At 38.3% G+C, this 26,052-nt stretch overlaps 1 protein-coding gene across 2 annotated transcripts in view; it reads left to right on the top strand.

The window, feature by feature from the left end:
- The window catches only part of LOC139978846 (ras-like protein family member 12), a 56,745-nt gene that overhangs the window by 9,661 nt on the left and 21,032 nt on the right, over positions 1-26,052 (top strand). Inside the window, exons 1-3 of one of the 2 annotated variants that reach the window (XM_071989375.1) lie at positions 3,905-4,596; positions 7,487-7,633; positions 20,057-20,113. In XM_071989375.1, coding sequence (XP_071845476.1) covers positions 7,528-7,633; positions 20,057-20,113 — 163 coding nt within the window. In that variant the 5' untranslated portion in view covers positions 3,905-4,596; positions 7,487-7,527. Of the gene's footprint in view, positions 1-3,904; positions 4,597-7,486; positions 7,634-20,056; positions 20,114-26,052 lie in introns of those variants that run through there. The other variant, XM_071989376.1, reaches the window with a different exon arrangement.

Here is a 26,052-nt window from a genome sequence, read left to right as displayed (position 1 = left end):
AAGATAACAACACACATGTTGTAATACATGTTTCAATGTATACGCAGTGTTAGGGTCAATGTACTATATATATAAACTTCCTATTGTTACACTGTAGTATAGGCTACACCGGCTACCTGTGTTCGTCCTTGTCACGCTGACCTAGTTAGGAATGGCCTACTGACCACTCATTATTAACCTAAATCAAGGGCGTAGGAACCGGGGGGCTGGGGGGCGCCAGCCCCCCCCCCCCCCAGTGAAAAATATGGAGGGGCGGAAGTATAATTCCGCCCCCCCCCCCGCTTCGCAAGTCAGAAAACCCCTTTTTCATTTCCAAATGAGAAAAAAATCTCATTTGGAGCACCAATTTGCATCTAAGGCCAGGTGAAAATGCAAAATTATATACAAAATGGAGTGGGTGGGTTGGAGTGTGCTATATTGCACCAAATTGCATCTAAGGCCACCTGGAAATGCAAAAAAAAATCCACCCCCTCCCCTTAGACCCCTCCCCCAGGCCGGCCATCAGTCTTCAGCCCCCCCCCCCCACTCAAAAGTACCTTCCTACGCCACTGACCTATATAGCACTTTTGAATGACTATATGAAAAAAGTGGCCTGAAGACGAACAAAGAGGTAGAAAAAGAACAAGTATAACTTTTGATGATATACGATACGATGTTTTCAAAACTCGACTTTATGTCGATTGTTGGTATAGCCACTCATATTCTTATCCCTGCTCCGATTTTGTGCATATCCAGTCACTAAGACTGGGCTACTAACATAATGCAACATACAACAATAACAACCAAAACCCAACTATGACGTCAGGAATCAAAGGATATATCCCTACGGTGATTTTGTTCATTTTCTCATCCACTATTTATCAGGACTTTTGCTTTAGTACGTTGATAAATATTGTGATTCGTTACATAATATTACTATGTCGTTCTTGGCTACAGTGACAATTTCATCAACACTTTCTTCCGGCATGTTATGAATACTAATATGAAAAGTGTCCAGACGGCGACGAAACACTAATTATACCCTCATTAATATTCATGATGTAAGAATTTACGAGTGTGTCTATAGCCTAGTTAGTCTTTTGCAGCCTCATTTTGAATATAGTGGTTGGGTAGGGTTGGAAAAATTCCGAATATTGTCTCACAAACACAGTTGTTGGGAATAACGAAAGTGTGTGCTTTTTTCGTATATAGATTCTGAGTTTTTGCCTCGTATCTTAGCTTGGTCTCGAATCACATGATTCGAATCTACGCTCGTATCGTATATCATTTGCATAAATCCATGCAAACCGAACCACAATGAATCAACTGATTGATGCCTCCGAAACTAAAAAATGTGATTTCGTTTCATGTGATTCATGTTTCTCCGTTAATTATACATTGAAGTTCTTATAAAACCTGTTTGAAGCGTAATGCAAGTTTCAGTATGATCTGAATTTACCGAAGTGGTGATTTGAACTCTTTTTAGACATTCAATGTACTTTTTTTCAGTAGTTATTCACACGATCTGCACGGGTTTTATATCCCAGTACAGTTGATGGGTTCCGGTAATTGCAGGTGACAGGAATTAACTTTTATTTCACTCGTTACGTACACTATACAACATCGTTACACAAGAGGGATTTTACAGTTATATTGACTGGTACCAAGGAGCCGTAACTTATCCGTTTCCCGTTTGTTTTCTACTCGTAAAACCAACTTTAAAGAGGAGATATATCAAGTGAAAGTAGTTCCGTGAACCCTTTGTTCGTTAATATTAGTAGAAACGACTGGGAATGTATAGGCTATAGAAGATGAATTGCACCTTCTCCTCCCAGAACCATTTCCTTCCTTCTGTGTGAGGGTCATCTCAAGTAAAGAATTAACACATTAATTTCTAAGGTTGGTAGATACAGTATCATGTGTTTCATCTTCACACACATGGTTGCGATACTGATAAAAAGTCATGCACTGCAAGTCTGGTTGACAAGAACGAGTAACCTATCATTCGTAGAGCGGATATATGCGATCAAGTATTCAAGTCACGCTCTCAAAAAGTATTGTTTGTATGTGCGTGAATGTGTATATGTATGTATGTATGTATGTATGTATGTATGTATGTATGTATGTATGTATGTATGTATGTATGTATGTATGTATGTATGTATGTATGTATGTATGTATGTATGTATGTATGTATGTATGTATGTATGTATGTATGTATGTATGTATGTATGTATGTATGTATGTATGTATGTATGTATGTATGTATGTATGTATGTATGTATGTATGTATGTATGTATGTATGTATGTATGTATGTATGTATGGGGGCGTGTATGTATGTATGTATGCATGTATGTATGTGTGTATGTATGTGTGTATGAGTGCGTGTATGTATGTATATATGTATGTATGTAAAACGAACGAACGAACGAACGAACGAACGAACGAACGAACGAACGAACGAACGAACGAACGAACGAACGAACGAACGAACGAACGAACGAACGAACGAACGAACGAACGAACGAACGAACGAACGAACGAACGAACGAACGAACGAACGAACGAACGAACGAACGAACGAACGAACGAACGAACGAACGGACGGACGGACGGACGGACGGACGGACGGACGGATGGATGTATGTGTATGTATGGGTGCGTGCGTGCGTGCGTGCGTGCGTGCGTGCGTGCGTGCGTGCGTGCGTGCGTGCGTGCGTGCGTGTATGTATGTATTACATGGACCATGTATATAAATGCTTAAATATATGTATGGAGGATGATGTACGAAAATAATTGGATGGCATGAATGATACATAGATCTCCCGTATATCACACCCACGCGTCATATTTTATATGTGGAGTTGTCACTTCAATCACAAACAACATAACATTATGGTAAGAGTAGACTACATGTCTTGAAAAGTGATCAATGTAAGCATATCTCCAAATGATTGGACTAAGTTACATTCAAAAGTGACTAATAACCAAGGAATCTGTTTGCTGCTTTAAATCAAAATTACTTGGTTTTCTTGCCCCATTATATGTCTCTGAGTTGTTCATAACAAGTAATAAATGAATTGTAAATTTTGTCTAACGATACTCCATATGTATTCGCTGCTTATAGGTTATGACAATACATCAGACGTTCATATATTTATGTAGCATGTGTAGATCTGTATGAAGATATGCCTATGAAACATTGTTATGGCCAGGTATGAAGTAATGTCATGATCCATAGCGATTTTAAATGTGGAGAAGTCTAAAATGCATTTGAAAATAATTAAAAGAAAAGAAAACAACATCAGAACAGCAGTGAAAAAAGAGGAAATTCGAGTTGTTGTCCCTGTGTGACATCACAATTATTGCGCAATATACTTTCCCTAAATGTAATGACTTTGCTACCACCAACAGTAACCTTCTTTTGGTCTGTTGCACCCGGGAACAGCTCCCTGGTTGTACCACTAAAATGGTTACACTGTATACATTACACAGGGCATTGATGATGGTGCAATTTAGAAATTGCATCATAGCAAAAAGGTGAAATAAGATTGCAAAAAGCTTGCAATTTATGTCAAATCAATTTTGAATAAAAGCTGCCAAGTCGATATTTGTGAACAAGTCATTACTCAATTGAATTAATTTCATCTGAAATTATACAGGCACAAAATTGACTGAAGGTATGGCTTACACATAGGCCTATATATGTCTGAAGCTGACAGCTAAATTCGTATATAGGTTAACCATTAAACACGTTACAACCGACCTACCATTACTTTGAAACATTCGACTAATAATAATTATAATGGTTGCCCTCTCGAGTCAAGTCTTTCCACTTATAAATCTATACTCTAAACTTGACCTTTCCTCATTACCATATCAATGCCAGGTGTCACAAAACCTAAAGAGCGCCTTTGGGGTACAGCTATACCAAAGCCCTAGTACTGATTCATATGATATTATTTCATATTGACACTAACAGGACTTTTCCTCTTTCTTTTTTTACTTCCACGGAACGCCGTCAGCTTCTCATCGGAAGTAGCCGTCAGGTTTGATTGGTTGCGACATGCGGCGCGACTGCACTCGGGGATTAAATGACAGACGTTCACAAAGCTTCGCGAGTCGCTTCGGCTGATAATGTTTGTACATGGACTTTGTCAGTAATTTTCAAAAGAATCTTTTCTCTTACCCTGTCCTTTCCTTATCACCCATCGTGTGTGTATGTGTTCTTAGTATATTTGCACGGTGCGAACTGAACACATTTAGATAAGGAAAACCCGTCAAGAATTGACGAAGAAGTTGTTTCGTTAATGGAGATTGAATTCATTTCTGTGTTGACACGTTATTCTGGAAAAGTAAGATTCTATAGATTTTAGAATTGCCGGTTGCAAGCTCGCGTGGATAAGAGCGTGAGAATAAAGAATAACGTATAATATACGGTTATGAGACAAACTTTCTACGAAGGTACTCTTAATTTCGGTCGCAAAAACTGGAAAAGTTTCTGTCTCTGTTTGTTGCTTTCTTTTCCTTCGTGATTGTGCAGTGGTTGATAGAAGCAGAGAAGCTTGATGGAAAATATTTTGTGTTTCTTTCGGATCAAATCAATGAATAGAAGGTGAGTACTTATGTCAGTCAGTCAGTTGGTTTTTATCTAAGCCTAGATTTGAAAGTTGTCAGTACTGCTGGGTGTAAAGTTAAACATGCTTAACTAGCTACAAAAAGCCCTCCAAAAGGACTGCAAATTAGGTCCTCGAGCGTCAAATTATTCCCAGACAACGAACATCGAGTGCCAATTATAAGCAGTTGAATAAAATGAAATAAAGAAAGATATATGGTTTATCATTCCTATATTGATGCTCACAGAGGAATGGGGCCCCTTGGTTTTGAAGGTCCCTATAGTCACACTTAGGCTCGACATCTGCCTATTGTATAATCTTATACTTGATGACACTGGCATTACAACTGCAGACTTAGGCAAGATAAGCTGAATGTTTTGTTCATATTTTCTTATTTATCTTCAATATTTGACATGGCCAGGATCTGTGAAAAAAATAAAGAGACATCTTCTCCTTATGACTAACTTCGGAACTGAATGGACTTTCAGGAGTACCGTTCCTTCCTCTTCGTTTGGAGACGGTACAACCCACTCCTCCTCCTCCTCCTCCTCCTCCTCCTCCTCCTCCTCCCCAACCCTTACCATTCCGGACCCGCAGTTCCCTTCTCCATATCAGCCTACATGTGCGGAACGTAGAATTGGTAGAAGTTTTTATGTTTTATGCAATAACAGCAAAATATGTGCCTTTCATGGTCGATGTTAGTTCACTTAACTTTGCGGACAATGGGGAGGGGACGAGTGTTACAGAGGTTTTGGGTGGCATTAGTCCACAATGGCTCGGCTTAAGGCCTACATTTCTGGTCCCAAGACTGCTGATATCTGATTTGAGTTCAGTTCCTTCACGGCAATCAGTACACCCAACTCCTACCTCCTCCTCTCTCCACATGGAACGTGCCGTTAGGTATTGTTCCATAACGCCATGCTTTATCATCCTCCTAACCCACCCACCCCCCGACCCCCCCCCCCCCCGCCCGTAAATGGTATGTTATTAAGTTCGAAATTTTGTAACCTGTAATCTAACATTTGATCTCAACTTATGCATTTATCAGCCGTGTAACGTAAGTGTAACGTAAGTTACGTTACGTAACCCGTGGAGATCAGGGCTGAATATCTTCATATAACGTCATCACCGTATCCCAACCTCACCTCTCCCACCTCCACTGCCATTACTCCCCCCCCCCCCCCAATGCGATCAAAAAGGTCCTTTGCTACGATGTTTAAGAAAATATACGTTCGTTATTTTTGCACCTGGCCACCCGGTAGCTTTCGTTCATGTTTTGATCTTTTCGTTTTGGTTTTCGTTCAGCAAGTATAAAGTAATTGATTGGGAATCTCACCTTGCAAATAATTGAATCTCTTCAGCGTTCTCCCTTCAAAGCCCTAATTTGCCTTGTGTATAAAGTGTGAAGAATTTACTACTTCGTCAACATTTCTTGTCTGGGACTTTTTTACTTCTATTCCCTTCAAAAAAGCAACATTTTCTTATGTTTGTTCATTTTTGTTCCGCTTGTAAACAACCTCAGGGCGAGAGTCTTTTTTTTTCTTCCTCAAGAAAACACTCATGGCTTATGTATTCATTATTTTTTCTTTTTATTGACAATTGTCACGACCGCTTTTTTACTTAATAAATAAAGAGCTTCGTTTTGGGGATTCTTTCCTCGTTATCCATGAATAGCCAGTCTGTCGCTCGGATTTGTGTTGAATTGTAGAAAGCTTGAGGTAATGAATTGAGAACAGTTATACGTTAATGCAAAAAGGGTTCAACCAGGGAGTTCCATAACAACTCCCTGGTTAAACCAATATCCAGCGTGACCATGTACAATTGTGCCGAGGGTCCTTTGCCCTTAAGACTGCCCAGCTTTGTGAGACCAATGGAAGGAATTTTCCTTTATCTCGATTTGGAAAAAACACCCTTGCCAAGGTCTCCATGACCTAGAAATAGTGCCGTGCCACCTGTAGGCTTATAGCAGCATTTTGTGTATATTTGCCATGCAATTAATCCCATTAGAACGAGGCTCTGGTGAGAGGCGGTGTGTTGTGTCAGGGATCTACTTATGGACCAATGAAGACCTCAAAATGGAGGTATGGGGCCTCACAAAATATTAGAAAACCAGTGGAATTGTTTATTACTTGCTATTTAGCTTATTTTGTGAAAACTAGCTGACAAGAATGATGTCTTAGATAGGAACGGATGTTCCTTCTGTTTGCTTTGCTTTTTGTTGACGTTTTTTGTTTGTTTTTGTTGTTGAGGGGGTTCACTTTTGGAGTCCCCAGATGACAGCGAGGCTGGGCTCTTCTTGCCCAATGTTTAATCCGGCCCTGGTCTTACTTTTATTAACTGCTGACATGAGAGATATTACCGTACATTGCAAGAATCGGTAGCTCACTAATTTAAGTGGCTGGATTAAACACTAACAGTGAAGGCCATAATCAGAATTGCGTCATAACATTTGCCTTAAATGAGCATTCCGTAGACATTTAACTGTTGTTTTCCTAGGAGAATGTCCAGAAAGTTAAGAAGTATAGGTAGATGACCTTTACTGGAATTGTTTTTTTTTTCTCTCTTATACTCTCTTTCTTTCTTTCTTTCTTCCTTTTTTAATTTGTTTTTATCAGACAGGATAAGGTACTGCATGTATTGCACGTAGTCATATGAATATATATATATATATATATATATATATATATATATATAGCGTGAAGTTACCTGTCAAACGTCACACAAAGAAATCTATAACTTTCTTACATTTAGAATATACGTCTCGGTTCCTAAGTTAGTAATCATGTCATTTTTTGTTAAATTACAGTAGATCACGTGTATGATATCACAGCAGTAAGTAATTTCAAGCTATAACATTTGAAGAATTTTTCTCTGTTTTCAAATACATAGTCTATACAAGGGAATTTTGAGACACCGCTAAGTGTCCAGCGATGTCGCACTCACGGTCCAAGTTTCATCGTCGGACCGGATCCAACCCGGGGGTAATTCCAGAATACAAAGTTAGCCTCCTGGGTAGTCTTGGCGTCGGAAAGTCAGGTAACCAACTTTATGAACTAGTTTCATCAGAGAGAGAGAGACTTGGTGTTTGTGTTTCCGTGATTGGTCAATATGTTTGAGACGTGTTTGCTTCGCTTTCTCACTTACCTGTCTCCTCACAGCTGTCGCACGTTAGTTGTCTAGAGTTGACCGTGTCTGTACGGAGTGACCTGGTTATCTTTAAGAAGCTCAAGCACCAACCGTGCAAGTTTAAAAAGCATGTAGCTCTATTTACGTTGCTGTTTAGCAACATTTTCGGTATAATTCGGTATATACTGCTGTACAATAGTAAATATGCAGTTCGTATGGCTGACGATATCGAAGTATCATTTCACGTTATGAAGAAGGAAAAGTTTTATTTTTTGTCGTTTTAGTTTAAAAATGTGAACAAAAATATAATACATGCAACTGCCTGTATGGACGATGATTTTTGGAACAAAATGCGGTAATTTTACCAAGTTAATGTTCATACTATTAGTACAGTAACTATCATCACCTTTTGTGTGCATGTGTGTGGTTTTGTTATCCTTCTTTGCTGTTGTTGTTTGGGCCTATACATAGATCCTTTGTTGATTGTTTACGTCTAAGAGTGTATAGCGAGCCGTTTTGTTGAGCAATTTGCTAAATTTGGAAATGACGGGTTGATTTAATCATCGTACATGCGAGTAAAGAAAACAAACTCGTGTTCAAAAAAGGAAGAACTTGTAACAATCTATAGACTTTAAATCCATAAGAATTATACATGCACAAAGCCTAAGCCATAAATAGAATATAGACTACACAGTTGATCATAGAGATGTGCGCTAAATTAGCTCTAAACAGAATGCCTGGTCTGATGTAATCCCAGATAAGTGAAGATTACATTGCTTTTGGACGAATCGTCTGAGCAAACGTCACCTGAACCAACATCAGTCGCGATGTGATCCTTTGAAATCAAGGTTTTAGTTGATAGCAGACTTGTATTGTGTCCGCGTACTCCGGTATGCGTACTCGTACCGTATACTAAATGAAATCAAGGTTTTAGTTGATAGCAGACTTGTATTGTGTCCGCGTACTCCGGTATGCGTACTCGTACCGTATACTAAATGAAATCATGGTTTTAGTTGATAGCAGACTTGTATTGTGTCCGCGTACTCCGGTATGCGTACTCGTACCGTATACTAAATGAAATCATGGTTTTAGTTGATAGCAGACTTGTATTGTGTCCGCGTACTCCGGTATGCGTACTCGTACCGTATACTAAATGAAATCATGGTTTTAGTTGATAGCAGACTTGTATTGTGTCCGCGTACTCCGGTATGCGTACTCGTACCGTATACTAAATGAAATCATGGTTTTAGTTGATAGCAGACTTGTATTGTGTCCGCGTACTCCGGTATGCGTACTCGTACCGTATACTAAATGAAATCAAGGTTTTAGTTGATAGCAGACTTGTATTGTGTCCGCGTACTCCGGTATGCGTACTCGTACCGTATAATAAATGAAATCAAGGTTTTAGTTGATAGCAGACTTGTATTGTGTCCGCGTACTCCGGTATGCGTACTCGTACCGTATACTAAATGAAATCAAGGTTTTAGTTGATAGCAGACTTGTATTGTGTCCGCGTACTCCGGTATGCGTACTCGTACCGTATACTAAATGAAATCAAGGTTTTAGTTGATAGCAGACTTGTATTGTGTCCGCGTACTCCGGTATGCGTACTCGTATCGTATACTAAATGAAATCATGGTTTTAGTTGATAGCAGACTTGTTTTGTGTCCGCGTACTCCGGTATGCGTACTCGTACCGCACACTAAATGAAATCATGGTTTTAGTTGATAGCAGACTTGTTTTGTGTCCGCGTACTCCGGTATGCGTACTCGTACCGTATACTAAATGAAATCATGGTTTTAGTTGATAGCAGACTTGTTTTGTGTCCGCGTACTCCGGTATGCGTACTCGTACCGTATACTAAATGAAATCATGGTTTTAGTTGATAGCAGACTTGTATTGTGTCCGCGTACTCCGGTATGCGTACTCGTACCGTATACTAAATGAAATCAAGGTTTTAGTTGATAGCAGACTTGTATTGTGTCCGCGTACTCCGGTATGCGTACTCGTACCGTATACTAAATGAAATCAAGGTTTTAGTTGATAGCAGACTTGTATTGTGTCCGCGTACTCCGGTATGCGTACTCGTACCGTATACTAAATGAAATCAAGGTTTTAGTTGATAGCAGACTTGTATTGTGTCCGCGTACTCCGGTATGCGTACTCGTACCGTATACTAAATGAAATCAAGGTTTTAGTTGATAGCAGACTTGTATTGTGTCCGCGTACTCCGGTATGCGTACTCGTATCGTATAATAAATGAAATCAAGGTTTTAGTTGATAGCAGACTTGTATTGTGTCCGCGTACTCCGGTATGCGTACTCGTACCGTATACTAAATGAAATCAAGGTTTTAGTTGATAGCAGACTTGTATTGTGTCCGCGTACTCCGGTATGCGTACTCGTACCGTATACTAAATGAAATCAAGGTTTTAGTTGATAGCAGACTTGTATTGTGTCCGCGTACTCCGGTATGCGTACTCGTATCGTATACTAAATGAAATCATGGTTTTAGTTGATAGCAGACTTGTATTGTCCGCGTACTCCGGTATGCGTACTCGTACCGCACACTAAATGAAATCATGGTTTTAGTTGATAGCAGACTTGTTTTGTGTCCGCGTACTCCGGTATGCGTACTCGTACCGCATACTTAATGAAATCATGGTTTTAGTTGATAGCAGACTTGTTTTGTGTCCGCGTACTCCGGTATGCGTACTCGTACCGTATACTACTCGTCTCCTTCATGGGTTCAACTATACAGTCGAAAAATGCCCAGTCCCCACCCCTGAATTCCATACATGATACGCTTCCGCCCCCCCCCCCCCCCTACTCCTACATCGTTCATTCCGTGAACGATTTTATATTTCTAATACTGTCAGCCACGCACACGAAAGTAACTATGTTACTTTCTCCTCATATACAGTATCTGCAAACCTTCCAAGTATACATGTGGATACATGGTTGACTGCACACATATTGGCTATCTTTGTCACACAATATACTGTCTTCCGACAGCCTACGTACAGCTAGGCTGTATGAAGTCTGTTACGTGGTTGTTTATTTTATCTTTTAAGCTGCTGGTCAAAATAACAAATTATTTCAAAACCCTTGGAATATATTAACGTAAGTATAATATCACCCTGTGACCCATGGCGGGCTTTTATAAGTCCCTTTCGAGGAATTCCGATGAACTGAATAACAAACCGACTTGAGGCAAGTCCAGTGTTTAGGTTTACAGGCCTATATATGGCTGATCATTGAATGATGTTGACGTTTGATTATTATTATTGTCAGTCTTACGGTGACCTTTCTTAATAACAAGAATTTACATCAGTTATGACACATTTTCACAGTCGATTTTACCGGCACGGGACTACCTAGGTATCAAAACTGTCAGGAGTGTCCAATGTCTTTATAGGGTCACTGGAAAGCGGAATCGGGAACTGTCTTGTGACAGTTTACGCTAGGGTCACACAGCTTTTAAAAGAAATAAACATTACTGTACATTCTGCAATAAACTTTCAGATAAACCAGTTTGGATATAGATATAGATTCTGTGACATAAATTAACAATAACTTATTGTATCCGGATAAGAACAAAATGTTATAGATCAACTGTAAATAACGTGTCACTTCATGTGCATATACACCATTAGTAATATATATTACAAACAATTCTTTTATACTGGTGATGCTGAATTACGCAGCCATGCTTTTACAATTTACTTTGGCATTTTGATTACAGGTTATTGATTTGATCTATAGATAATTTTCGATGCGAATGACTATTTAATGGATAGATTTGCATTGGCAAAACACATACATACTCGTGGGTTGGTTCTTCAAGGAACGCAAACAAACGGATGAATAAATATTTTTGCGCCCTCGACACGTTAAATAAAAACACTGTCTTTCGTTTATTTTCACAAATGAACAGTAATCGTTAAATTATTAAATATTTCCATTTGGTTCCGAACATTTCGTCGCCCAAAAAATGTTGTAATATTGTTCAGTCTTGTTATAAGTTGCAAATCAGAAATATGTTAAAATGCTGCAATTTCATTGTTATTTGAAATATTAAAACTTGAGAAAAACCCAACTGATCATGTATCAAAATGCATCCCGAAATTCTCCCCAAAATGTTTTAAGACAATTTCAGAATTTTTAGATTATGATGTTCACGTATCAGGTATATAGAAACTGGGTTAACACTGACCCCAAGGAAGTATATTGTTACATGTCGTGCATATTTCGGAGGGGCTATCGTCACCTTTGCATTCCTTTCATCGCTAAGCGATATCATGAACCTTCTTTCCTTCTTAAACATGTCTTGATAAAGGTAAAAGGTGAAATAATTACACGCCAATCACACCGAAACAGAGGTTCGTGACCAAGATTACATTAAACTAACTAATCACACATTATCAAGATTAATGTTTTGTTTTCCGTGAGAAACTTGATTGACATCTACCGTCTAGGTGCATGCTATACAGGTCGCTTTGAAGTAGGTTTGCAGAAAATCTTCCTTCCTGCCTGCTTAACCACCCCTTACCCCTCCCCTCACTCCAAAACAGAGGTCCGTGACCAAGATTACACTAAGCTGAACTGAATATACACATCATCAAGATAATGTTTTCCTTGGGTGTTTGCTATGCTATACACATCACCCTGATATAGGTCTATAAGAGTATCTGCCTCATGTTCCACCCTATTCGACCCCAATCCTTTACAGTAGGACCCCAATCATTACCACAAACTTATACTCCTTCCTGTATTCCCAAATGAAATCTGCTCAATTCAGTAAAAGACTATTTTGTTAAATCAACAAACTTACAGCTGCGATGTCACTTACCTGTATTTTCATGACAACTGCACTATGGCGTAACCTACTGATAACATTTATTGGTTCCCAAGTTGATCGGCAGCTCTGGGACAATCGCTGATCTAATCATTTTATACAGCGTGTCTATATAGGAGAGATTTGTGTCTACGGAATTTTAACCCTTATAGTTGTCCAAATATATTCTATTTCGACACAAATTTACCTAACCTTTCGAGACAAATATTACTGACACTTTGGGATTGCTTGATCGCTGTAAGTTTCATTCAAATAACTGAATTATCCTGTGAGTGATTTGTAGTTCACCTCATCAAACTGAAGGTAGGTGAGTTGTTTGTAAGTAATATCCACGTTTCTTTGCAACCAAAATTGTATTATAATTAAACGATTTAAAAGCCTGTTTCAAAGTAAATCTTTAAAACAGCGATCCGACAACTTTCAAGCCCACGGTTCAGGAACTAACATGGGGACTGAGCCATCGCGACCTATTAAAATCGACGCACAAAATGCATCAAAGCTAGCTTGGACAATGGGTGTCACCAAGCCAGGTAAACTGTAGAGAAAATCCCGACGCATGAGAAAATTCCTCCATCCACTGAAACAATTTCTCGACCCACTCTTGGGTCGCGCCTGATAGTCTGCTGGGTACCATCGTGTTAACGCGCATGTGTCTTGCTTTAGCGAACATTTTATTCCAATACAACTATGGTGTGTCATATTGAGCACGAAATTTCATTTTATAATTAAACTGCGTTACATCTTTCTTAGCTTGAACCGGCTTTTATGTCATGTGACATACGACATCGTTGTTGTTGTATCAAGAGCAGGCTACGACTCCCATAAAATACAACGAAAGTATAAATATTCAAGTCAAAAGTTACAATACGCAAAAGAGCGAATCATTTATACCTTTCTTGTATAGGTTGTAAACCACGACTCATAAATTATAGCCCGTAACCTAAACGCTCACGGTGGAAATAGATAAATTAAGGCACAATCTTCAATCCGTAAACGTTATGGACTTAGACCTGTATAAATGTTTGTATATGGATGGTTATACCGAAAACCATATATATATATATATATATATATATATATATATATATATATATATATATATATATATATATATATATATATATATATATATATATATATATATACACAGGGGTATGGGTTAAATGATTGGATAGAAATTGGAAAGCTCTGAAGCCTCTAAAATCCACCATATCGTATAGCTTACAGGGGCTTTATTGCGGGCCCTATAGACCCCAAGCAGATAGCGTCAAGCATTTTCGTTGACATGTCAATAAATTTAATCCGCCCAACCTCCCCTAAGATGAAATCCTGGCTACACGCTTGACTTTCTCTATGTTAAGTTCATATTATTAGCTGAACTATCCCTACAACAATTTAGCTGATGGAACTCATGAATGAACTGTTGGGGAAAGAAACATTCATAACAGTACCGTTATCATGGTTTCAAATGTTTCTGAAAGGAGCCTATTGCAAAAGTAACTAAAATTACCGAACTGGTCGCGCGCGACACCAGCCCTCCAGCTAGAACTCTTTGGTCCACCCCCCCCCCCTTCTCAACCCCCGAAGAAAAAATCGGGTTACACAACTGTGTGTAGTATACATGACCATTAATTACATTGGCACACTTCAAGTGTAACGTCTCTCTTGAAAGTCCAAAAGCCGCAAAACTGATTTACTAGCTAGAGTTGATCTAAATTCTCGACGTGTCTTGAAATTATAATTTCAAACGAGGGACCTCACCAAAAACCAGGTCTGCAGGGGTGCATGCTCGTGTGATCATATGAAATACAAGGTACCATATGATGTTCCATTGACCAAAGTTTGCAATATTGGTAACTTACATGTTGCGAACTTTGTAGAGCATATTTACTGATAATTGCTGTACCTAATAACAACCATCAGTTGTGAGATTTAATTACTGTCTAGCTGAAGATATTTATAAACATTACAAGAAGCCTGAAAGTTGTCTGAACTGTGAAAGTATATGCCTCCAAACTTTGATTTGCCATTGGGCCCGATACACAAATGTCAGACTGACCCCTCCCACATACACACACTTACACCCCTCACCCCGCGTCACGCAGGGTTTTAGCCATCTTGCGAAAACAAAAGTACAGGAGTATAGTTCTAGGACCACTTAAACACTTCCCTTGCTCACACTCTCTCCGTCCTCTTTCCCGCCGCCCCTCCCCTCTCACTCCTTCCTCTCCTCCAAATCATTCTCCTAATATTTGAATAGAAATACTCTTTGTGTGTCTTTGAAGTACAGGTTCGACGTAAAACTCATTTTGAATACCATGTAGGCATACGATGCCAGTTATACAAACATTTCGTGCAAACAGCAATAGGCTATAGCATATTTTCAGAGGCGGGATTCGGATGACATTTTAATGTGTCCGTTGTAACACTTATAATATGACATGACCGAGTCTGTTTTCAAGCACTTCAATTCCATGCCGTAGAACCCCAAACATTGCCATCTCCGTCCATCTCCGCACACGGACTTGTATTCAAGTAGGTATGTACTCAACGAGGTTCAGGGGAAAACTCTGGGAGTGATACGGCGTCGACACCAACGACGTGCTCTCAGCGTAGGAAGGTCGTTTTAAATGAGTCGAAACCGAAAAGTTCAGTTCTCACCCAATTTAGGTTTTAGAAATGAGTAAAGGAGATCGATAAAGAGCAAATATTTCAGTATAAAATTCATATTCTACTTTCTACCCGCTTCCCATTCCCCTTTCTCCCGTCCTCTCCTTCCCTTCCACCTCTTTCTTCCCATATTCCCTCACATCCTCTTTCTCCCCTCCCCTTTCTCCCCCTCCCCTTTCCCCCTCCCCTTTCTACCACTCCCTTCTCCCCTCCCCTTTTCCCCCTCCCCTTCCCCCTTTGTCCCATTCCCTCCCAATAACCTGTATATAATTTTATCAGTCCTGAACCCAGTCTGTTGATCCTTTAATACCAGATTGAAGCCATCCGATCGAATGGAGAGGACCGCACTGTTCATGTGTATCTCATACAATTTTTTTTTTGACATTGTAAAGAGATCTGTCATAATGAGCAATTTTCTCTACAACAATCCTCCCAAACGTCTTTACTGTATAGCGGAAAATCAATGGCGACGTGGAGTCTAATAATAACCTTCGCATCTCTGTTATAAGTAATTCGAAACATTCTTGATGCAAGAAATTTAATTATAGGTGGAAATTGATTCAGTTACCCGAACTTCCTTCTCGATTTAAAAATTTCATTCATAATGCGCATGTTGTGTATCGTACGCTCGAGTGACAAATATCATTTAACAAAACGTGTCATTTCCATATAGTGTACAGTAGCCTATATCACGTGAACCATAATGGTAGCCTACCACGTTACATTATTTGTTTTTCTGTACTAAGCTTAGCTAGTCGTGTAGTACTTTATAACTGCATATGTTTGTATACCTGTTGCTAGGTTACCAAAACCAGATATGTATTTTCTCCAAAAGTTTCTAATTTTCCATTGGTTGATTTCTTGACGTGATTAAGATTAAGAGGAAAGTATAAGATTTATATATTCATTGGATTTAGCTACGATCATTGGCTTCATATGTACAGATATAACTGCAGTTATACAGTGCTTTTCGTGTACACTGAGGCAATGTGCATTGTATGTAACTTTCAAAATTGATTATGGATGGCCTTCCAATCCTAGATAGGATTAGTTTCTAAATAAAGACTTATATTTACAATATAAACCAAATCAATTATTGTAATTTCTCAATTCAGTCATTCCTTGTAATCACCGGATATAACATGATCCTTCTCAAAAGTCAAGTTTAATAGTAGAAATATGTTATGGTTATGTGAACATTCAACCCAATCTATGGTGACATATAGAAAAAGCAGTGACCATTGTAGCACATTCTAAATATTCTAAATAATCCAGATGTACAGTAGTGGTTTATTAATAAAGTTTCTGGTAAACATTGATTCCTATGAGATTGATTTACAACCTGAATGAAACATAAATATTTAGTCTACAATTCAACAATGAAACCAGCACCTGACCTGCTCACCTCTTGTCGTCACGTGTTGGGAATAAAAAAAATATTAAATATATTGAACATATAAAGGTATATATGCTATAGGACATTCTATCCTCTATATCGTCAAGGGGGGGGGGGGGGAGGGGTGGATAACCTAGACCTTTAAACGAATAATCGCTAAATGTTTCTCTTAACATTAACAATGGTCATGAATGGAGTGTTTAAGTCATTCTTCATTCTGTATACACATGTAAATAAGTCATAACTGACAAGATTGTGTACTTTCGGGAAGTTCATCTTTTCATTATGCAATAATGCATATTCATTCCTACCGACAGTGCATCACAAATGTTAATCTATCTTCTTATCTGTCCCTGGATAAATATCAGGTTAGTTTGTAACTTTACTTTCAAAAGAGCGATTTGTGTAAGATTCCCGTAGGGGTCTTGCCACATCCCCTCTCCACCCACTCCACCCACTCCACCCACACCACCCACCCACGCTTGGTCCATATTTTACGAACAACGTGAAGCACCGGTTTGGCGTGCGTAGGCCAGTGTATGACGTCACTTGGTCATTTAATGACATACCGGAATTACACTGGGAAGATATTAATTAAGAATCGTTCGTTCATTACTACGAAACACATCGCTTAGTAAATCTATCTTCGCTATTAATCATTTTGGTTCCTCATCGACAGTCTTTGCCGGGTGTCTTGGTGTATGTGTGTGCGCGGGTGTGCGTGTGTACAGTATGTGTATGCATGTGATGCCTTGGTTTTTAATTGTGACATTAACTTGTACTTAATCCTAGTGAGTTAAAGACCCCATCTTTATGTTTTGTCAGGTCGAGGTCAATATACCTGTAAGTAGTAAAATTGAAAAGTATGATGAGTAAACTTTAGATTTGGTATTTAAAGCCCACCAGTATGCTCCCTATCTTTAGGAAGCGTTCTTCCATTGTCGACTCCTCATAGGTACCCCCAAAAACACTCTAAGCTTGGCTTATGTAGGCTACAATAAGCAGCACATGTGTGTCAAATTGTCAATAATATCCATTTCTGTTGGGATTTTCATCTCCCCTCCCTCCCCTCCCGAAGAAAGATATGAGACACACCCACCACATACCCATACCCACCCACCTCCGTAGAATTATTGGTATCATTGCTTTCACAATATTGCGACCATTCAGCTGACGAAGTAACAGTAACTCATGTTGTACACGAACGTAATGTAATACGAAGAATCCAGAAATAAATAAACTCATGTTCGAAATGTGATCGTCTTCCGGGCGAGACCGTATTGAAAATTTTTCGGTGTGACATGTTAGATCTTTACCTGAAACCCTAAGGCTTGGATTTAAATAACGCATTCACCCCCATGGGATTCCTTTTGCTTTAATCTGCCATCTATCTCACCTGTGCCACGCTTAATTGATACAAGAGAACTACAGCGGACTCGATCCCTATCTCCTTCTAGCAGTAAACCGTTTAAACTGCATTTTCAAAATTCCAAATTCCTGAACTTCCGTCGAGGAAACCTTGATCGAAACTGTACAGGTATCTAATAACTGGTGCTCTCCTATTGTAAGTAGAACACATTCTAAAAATTCCATTTACAAACTCAAACGAATTTTGCATGAATCCACTGCATATGTCGATTCAAGCGATGATGAATATGCATGAGGCAGCTGCCATGATTGAGTGGCAACTCCCAGATTCATAGAGTAATATTAAGCGAATTAGCAAGGGAAATCCCATTCCCTCTCCTCTTTTAGAATTTTCAATGGTTAGTAGAATAACAAGACAATTAATTGTGTTCACTTTTGATTATGACGAGGTTATAATCTCCGTTCGCAACTTGTTCCTAAACGCCAACGAATGAAATCACTTTTACTATATTGCTACATATAAAAGTATATGGGCTATAGGGGATTTTAGTCAGCGACGGTAGCTTGGGAGGACCAGTGTTTTGTGTGTTGAATTAACGAAGTGATTTAATACAAGGCTTCTTTTGAAATTTGTGCCAAGAAAAAAAAATATTAAATTACGAAGATAAAGTTATCGATTACACGGCTATGAAGCCTCATTTCTTACTCTGATTTTAGCAAAGCAAGGCTTTCCGACTATTTTGTCATAATTCTTCAAAGCGAAGTTGCTATGGAAGAATCTTAATTAAGACCAAACTTTATCTGATCATTTTGAAATGTTGTAGAAGTGTGTCAGATAAACTTTCATAAATGGAAAGAGCAAAGAATTGGTTAATATGGTCATTTTTCCATTGTCTAATATTTCCCAGTCAGTTTTCCAATATTCATTTACTTATATATAATTAGTTTCATATACAACTTTCATATTTGACTTTTCAGTAAGCTAATTTAGATTCGTTGTAAGCTTATCACCCCCCCCCCCCCCACTACATACACACACTCACCCCACCTAAATCGTCAACATAAACCTAAAACCATGTTTCGAATACTGTGAGTGAGAGCATCGAACTATTAACACGAATGGCTCAATGGTGAGAGTGTCAACGTGTTTTGAAATGTGACCATCTTAACCATGTATCCTTTTCCACCTGATGACACATGCTGACGTTCCCTCTACGTTAGATTTACACAGTTGTAACCATTGTCTATATATTTGCTTGGTTCTATATTTAAAGGCCATTCTCCAAAACCGAAATCCTTAATGTAAGGCTTAGCATTTCCATTTTATAAAATACAAATTAGATTTGATTAAAGTTCCGATCATTGTTGAATTATAGCGCGTTTTCACTGGAGTAGTTAATATGTACACTGCAAACATTGTTGAAACTTTGGCTATCCGATAGGAAGAAGGCTGCCAGAGTTAACCTGATAATGGTTAAATTTAACATATAGTCATCGATGGGAGGGTTTTATTATCTAATTTGAGACTCTTAAAGGAATCATTCTATTTTATTTCTTTGCACGGAAAGTGTTATATTTAATTTATTTAACTTTAGTACAAATTGATGGGTGAATTTAATCAAGTTTTTTTCTCGTCATAGTTTATAGCTGACGATGCTTTACCCCTCTCGGCATTTGGTTGAGTTTTCGAATGACCTCTTTTGCATCCATTTAAATATACAACTACTGTACTATAACGAATATTTTGTAAAAGTACCGTAATTAATTAAAGCTGAGGTTGCTGAAACGTATTATATTTATCATGCTGCTTTAATTTTATCCATGTAAAACGTATACAAGCATATAATATGAAAGAGGATTCGCCGTAACTGTTTTTTAAGAGTGATCATGGTTTTGACCCAAATGAAATTGACCTGATTGACATTCTATGCCAATTGCTACAATACAATAGATGCTTGTAAAATTATGTGACCTGATTCGCATACGTTTAAACATTTTCTGAGTAACAACGGTTTTTCTAATTTCCTTCGTATTCATCACAGCACTTACTGTAAAATTCATCACCAGAAGATTTATCAACGAGTACGATCCAACGTTAGGTGAGTTCCTTATACTTTTTTTTGTCTTCTTTCTCAGAGCCATTGTTGTTATAATGTTTTTTTTATTTAGAACGAGTTCCATTGATGCATGTCTAAAAACAGAATAATTTTAAGAAAAACAGCAACGCTGAGGAAATTCCTCGGCACTTTGAGGGTTTTTTCATGCGTAGTCTACAGTTAACTTGATATCTTCCCGTCGACACAGAGTGGTATTTTAAACAAAAGTTTAACAACCCACTTGTCAATTATACTATAGAGATGTACGGGTGAAGTAGCCCTTTTTATCAAAAGAGAAAAGTGGCATTTTACCGTTTGCATGAATTTACGAAATTAATTTCTTTGTCTTCTATTTCTTTCGGCCTTGCGTGCGAGAAAGCTCGTACGATCAGCTTCTCTCATGTGATCAACTAAGCGTCTGTAATTGATAACGAACTCGGACGCTAAAGCGTTTTAGTCGAATGAGCAAAGCCGATCGTTTTTGGAGATTGCCGGGTTCCAGAGCCTCTTTGCAAAGACAGGCCGACGTAAATCGTCTATCGTGCTCCATAAATTACGCCCTTCGAAACGAAGGGAATAGTTAAATTACTGTTAGACATACTTCTTGTTTGTGTTTATCGGAACTAAACTAACTTCCTCCTTTGTGTATTTCATCATAAAGTGACCTGCCAATTTGAAAGGTTTCTTTTCGATAACATCACAGCTGCCTGAGTAGTACTTGTAAAGTAGTAGACTATACTACCTACCGGCTTGGCATATATAGGATACGTGTACACTACTGTAGCCTATACCGGGAGCACAAAATATATTGCAAACAAAACTGGATTTATTGTGTAAGATGTTATGTTAGGCATCGAGTTCACTATGTTACCACTTATCAAATTGTTCTCGTATTTACGTCACTAAGGCTTGGACACTTATAGTTTAACTGGGCTCATTATCGTAGGGAAGATCTACATTTGTAACATTTATAAGAAGATAAAAAACACATGACGTCCGTGGTCTTCAACAGTTGTAAATATAAAGCTTGTTTACTCGCAAAGGGCACATTATGTATGGCCAATGTAAGACATTTTTGAGATGGTACAACGTCAATGCTTGTAGGGCTGTCCACTGTATTACGCACACTGAACTCAGTGTGTGTTGTTTATGTTGCCAGTCAAAAGTAATGGACGTGTGTTGCATGCCAAATGCAATATAAACAGATTATTCAGGTAAAGCGTGTTTTGCTTGCCATAGGCCTCATAATGGAAATATACGATTGTATTTGATCTGGGCTGTGTAAACTTGTGTCCCCATGCAGAGAATGTATTTTTCAGCATTCTGGTTCTTCGATGATGGAAGGTGGGCGGGAGGGGGGGGGGGGGGTGGACTTAATAGGATAGAGGGGCAGTAAAGGTTCTTATAGTGTTTGTATGTTAAAGAAAAGTCACCAGACTTCGCAGTCTCTTAAGTTCAGAATGTGTTTGTTCATGGACTGCAGATGGCATATATGGTGCGCATGTTGGTATAAACAATTCTCATCAGAACTATGGCTCATTATAGAAAACAAGTGAAAATATGCATAATTAGAGATTAAACGTAAATGGCTGCCTTACTTATGAACGTTCATAGCATCCGTCTTGATTTTTTGTTTTCCGAAAAACGAAATTGTGCCGTTCGATATTATGTGCTACCGTGCAAGTTTCCTTATCTTGGTACAGGAATGTACGGAGCCTGGTCCCATTGATCCATACCACACGCAAATGGATGTTGTCACCCGTTCGTTATCAATGTACTATATTCTGTCGGGAACAATCCTTTCTTTAAACAACTTCACCTTAAAGGGATATGTTTTGTTTTTATCGTATGAGTATGAGTAGCTTATCCGAGTATGAGTAGCTTATCCGATGTCACTCGGAGTTGGATCTATCGTAAACTATTATCAGGCGAACTGCCTACCATTCAAAAACATACGAATCACCTTAACCTTAAGCCAACTTGTAACAATAGAAGCAAAGTTCATGTTGGGTTATTTTGGACACTGTTCCAAACAATCACTTTACCATTAGTTTACTAAAACTACTTTGAACGAATATCGTCTTTCCTGAAAATGAGTTCCAACTTTTGCAACTTGAACAACTGGCTTAACCTATATGCCTACGTACTTAACATCCTATTTGAGCATTCTTTTAGCCCTATATATTTCAATTCAGATAGGACTATACCAAACAAGAAAAAGTACTTTCCAGTGTGTATACTTAATTGATATTAAACGAACATTTTAGTCTTTCAGCTGAGAATTAGTTAGACTTTTCCAACTCTCACATCTGGCTTTATCCGTACGTACATAACTTTTGCATTCTTTAAAACTAAGATCCTATCTGCTTAAAGCGCCGTAATATTCATATAGGCGTACAGTACATCACAATTGTAAACAAAATGTTACCTAAATTTGTCGGTACGCCATTTTAGCTTGTGTACAATGGCATGTTTACTTACCAGTTGTGCGAAGCCACTCTACACGCTGCGCTTCGATTACCTTAATCCTTCATTCTGTCAAGCTAATTGGGGATCATAATTCAAGGGACGAAAAGCAAAATTAGAGTAATGGATATTAGAGAAGAATTCTCACTATCTAACAGGAGAAACAACAGAAAGGGAGATAGATCCGGTAACTTTGTTTAGTAGTTGTTGTCAAGGTACTATTTTGTTAATTGCGTAGGTCTTATATCGTGTGGCTGTCTCATCTACCTAAACCTTGCAGTCGTGAGCGCTAATAACAGGCGATGCTATAGAAAGAAACAAATGTTGGTATCTAGGAATTGTTTACGTAAACTATAAACAAAGAATTTAGTCAAACCTCTTGTTAAGAGAAGCTACATTTTCACAATTCTGTAAGCTGGGCAACAAAAGCTCTTCATCGTATTGCAACCGACAAATTCACAAAGTAGTCTGTACATCTAAGTTACGCTTCGTGGCAACCGTACGAGTAATATAGGTCAACATAACGCACTCATTTACGCGATTCTTTTTGGTTCGATTTATCAAGATAGTAATTCATCACAGTTGTAAGGGAACAATATAAAGTTAGGCTCAGGTTCCGTGTCCCGTCTCTGTATCTTTTTGTTCACTCCGGCGGCAGTCTGTGTTGTTGAATTGAGCAGGAGCTATCATAGAAATAATGACTTCACAGTGGACACATTTTATTGGAAAATACATGGAATGTGGGATCTCTCATAATAATTAAAATTCGCTCTTTATCAAAAAGTGGACATGGGTGTTCAGCTTTTACACGTGACATATTCTACATGTAATTATTTGCAAAAACCATGCATTCAATACCATCAGAAAATCATCAGATCTATAGTGTTTAGTGTTTGATGTAGTTGATATTGAAGAGGCATTTCAGCCCTGTAAATCATCAGACAAAAGTTATTTACTTGAACCTATAGACCACGTGGCTTTGATATTAGACCAGACACGAACGTTTGTTATAAATCATAACGTCCGTACACTTTATTATTTTTAATTTGAGACGTTACATATAACTTAAGAGCGACAAACTTCAAATGCATGCATTGCAATTCTTTATAGTCTTTCTTAATTGTCTGTGGTTATATGTTATGTTGTTATATGTTACTATGCTGTATTATAAGAGAAATTCAGCTGCGTGAGAACGAGGTCAAAGTTAAGACCAGATGCAGAACTTAAATTGCTGGTTACACCTTCTCTATATATCAAAGGTATACTTTTTTTTGCTGCCGTGTTATTATTATAGCAGGAGTATTCCACTAACTTACTTATAACCTTACTAATTCTGTGTCATCTCAGCGTTCTGTCATATATGCGTCATTGTTATTCAACTCTTGTGCAGGGGGGTAGCTAGACTTCTGCTTTGTAAAGGGAGGGGACAATGCCTTTCTAGGGACAGACATGGCCTATTAATAAACACTTTATGACAATTTTAAGGCGTGTCCATAACCCCCCTCGATCCCCACCCCTGGGTGGCTACGACACTGCTCTTGGGGTTTTGTAAAATGATTCGTCCTTGGTTGTACACGGTTACATACGGTAACAACTACAGTGTAGACCTCAGTGCGATGAAATATCTCAATAGTGCAATTCAAGAAATCCTGCCATTTAAAGGTCAACAGTGGTCTATTGCCTCAAATTTTGGCAGGTTGAAAAACCTTTAGAAAACGTCTTATCTTATACTTTGTTCTAGATATTTTACCCGTCTAAATTATTTCCCGACTGTTGTGAAGGGCGTAAAGTAATATAGGCTGGTATAATTTTTCTCTGAGGAAAATGCTCATAAAGTGGAGAGTTAAATTTTAACCATAGTTGACTATATTTTGGACATCACATATTGGCCTAATGACATTTCAGTGCCGTGTATATTATGAAAGACACAAATTACCGTTATTTTTTGTACGGTATATACAAAGAGAGAAAAACGGCGCATGAAAAAGAACCCAAACTTATTTCAACCATAGGAAGTTTGGGTCCAAAAAGTTTCCGTAAGCTTAAATTTAGTGATAAAGAAGCATGATATATCTATAAAGCCATTCGGGAATATCTTCATAATTTAATACCAATCTATACGCCAGGGAGTCTATATATTTCTTGTAATGTTTATTTTCTTGTTTACATTAAATGCGATCCTTTTACATAAAATTATGGTCCGAGTTTCAAATCATAGCGTATAAAGGCAAAGGGGAACGTGGTGAGAAATTCTTTAATTTTTGCGTTTATTTTGCCAAAGATGTCAATTTGCTTTTGCTAGATTATCAGCTTACATCAGTATTCTGGATGATTTTTATAACCAAGAAAAAAAAAACGATGATAGAATTATTAATAACCACACAAAAATGAAGATCACCTGCACCATAGTCAAATTTTTGGTTTCGATGATAATCGTAACCTATATGTAGTCATGCAATGCAGGCGGATGAGAGTGTGTGACGGCTTGTTTGTAAACACGATATCTCAAAAAGGGAAGCTTGGACCAATCTCATATTTAGTAAGTTAAGTACAATAAACCTTTTGCTATTGTGGAGTCACCAGAGATCAAATTGTGGAAACCTTGTTCATAATCTACCGTATCTCCCACCGTCCAGCTTGTTAGATTACATGTGCGTTATGGGCAACCGTAGAATCTGAATTCAGTAGACGAACTAACGGCCGTTGGCTTAACTGTGTCGCTGATTGAATCCGTCGTTACATATACATGCCTAGCGCCTATGCACAAAAGTGTACATACAACGTTGCTATTGGAATGAACGATATCGTTATGAATCAGGGTATTGTATCTTGATTCCGTTGTTGAAGTTTCCGTGGTATTTTGCAATTGTCGAGATTGTTTCAGTTCCAAATAAAAACTTCAGGTTTGGATGTAGGTACGTTGGGAAATGACCAGGCGTCGTTTACGAGAATTAACTGTCGCCTAGTTAGATTTTTATCAATGACTACTCTCAATGCGAATGTATTGTGTTAAATGGTCTTAGTTTGGCAGTGAGTTCACGAGCTGTTTCTGGATCGGCTGTTGATCTCAAGTTGTGCAGTCTTTTCGACTAGTTTCAGCATAGTTAGGCCTTAAAAGTAACGTTCTACTTTCGTCGCGTTTATGGGACAACTCGAACAGACCTGGTTAGGCTTATGGGCAATTTTATGTAGTCTAGGCCAACAACGGTAGGATAAAATTGGGTTCGTTAACACAGTAAAGTGAAGGGAAAATGTTTCGTGTCAAAAAACCAAATCACCAATACACTTAAGGTGGCCAAACGTTTCCTAAATTATTTATTAAGGCAGTTTCCTACATGCCATCAGTCATAATTCGCAAAATATACAATAATTTAAGGAGTTTGAGACAAATTGCTGTTATTGCTGCATAGGACATTTTGCAAAGACTTTCACTCAACACCGGGTTCGAGTGGAAGTTAGATGCTCCTTCAATCTTA

Source organism: Apostichopus japonicus, chromosome 13 (assembly GCF_037975245.1).
Source record: "Apostichopus japonicus isolate 1M-3 chromosome 13, ASM3797524v1, whole genome shotgun sequence".
Lineage (NCBI taxonomy): Eukaryota > Metazoa > Echinodermata > Holothuroidea > Aspidochirotida > Stichopodidae > Apostichopus > Apostichopus japonicus.
Note: the sequence above shows the minus strand (reverse complement) of the source record. Positions and strands in the feature narration are given on the sequence as shown.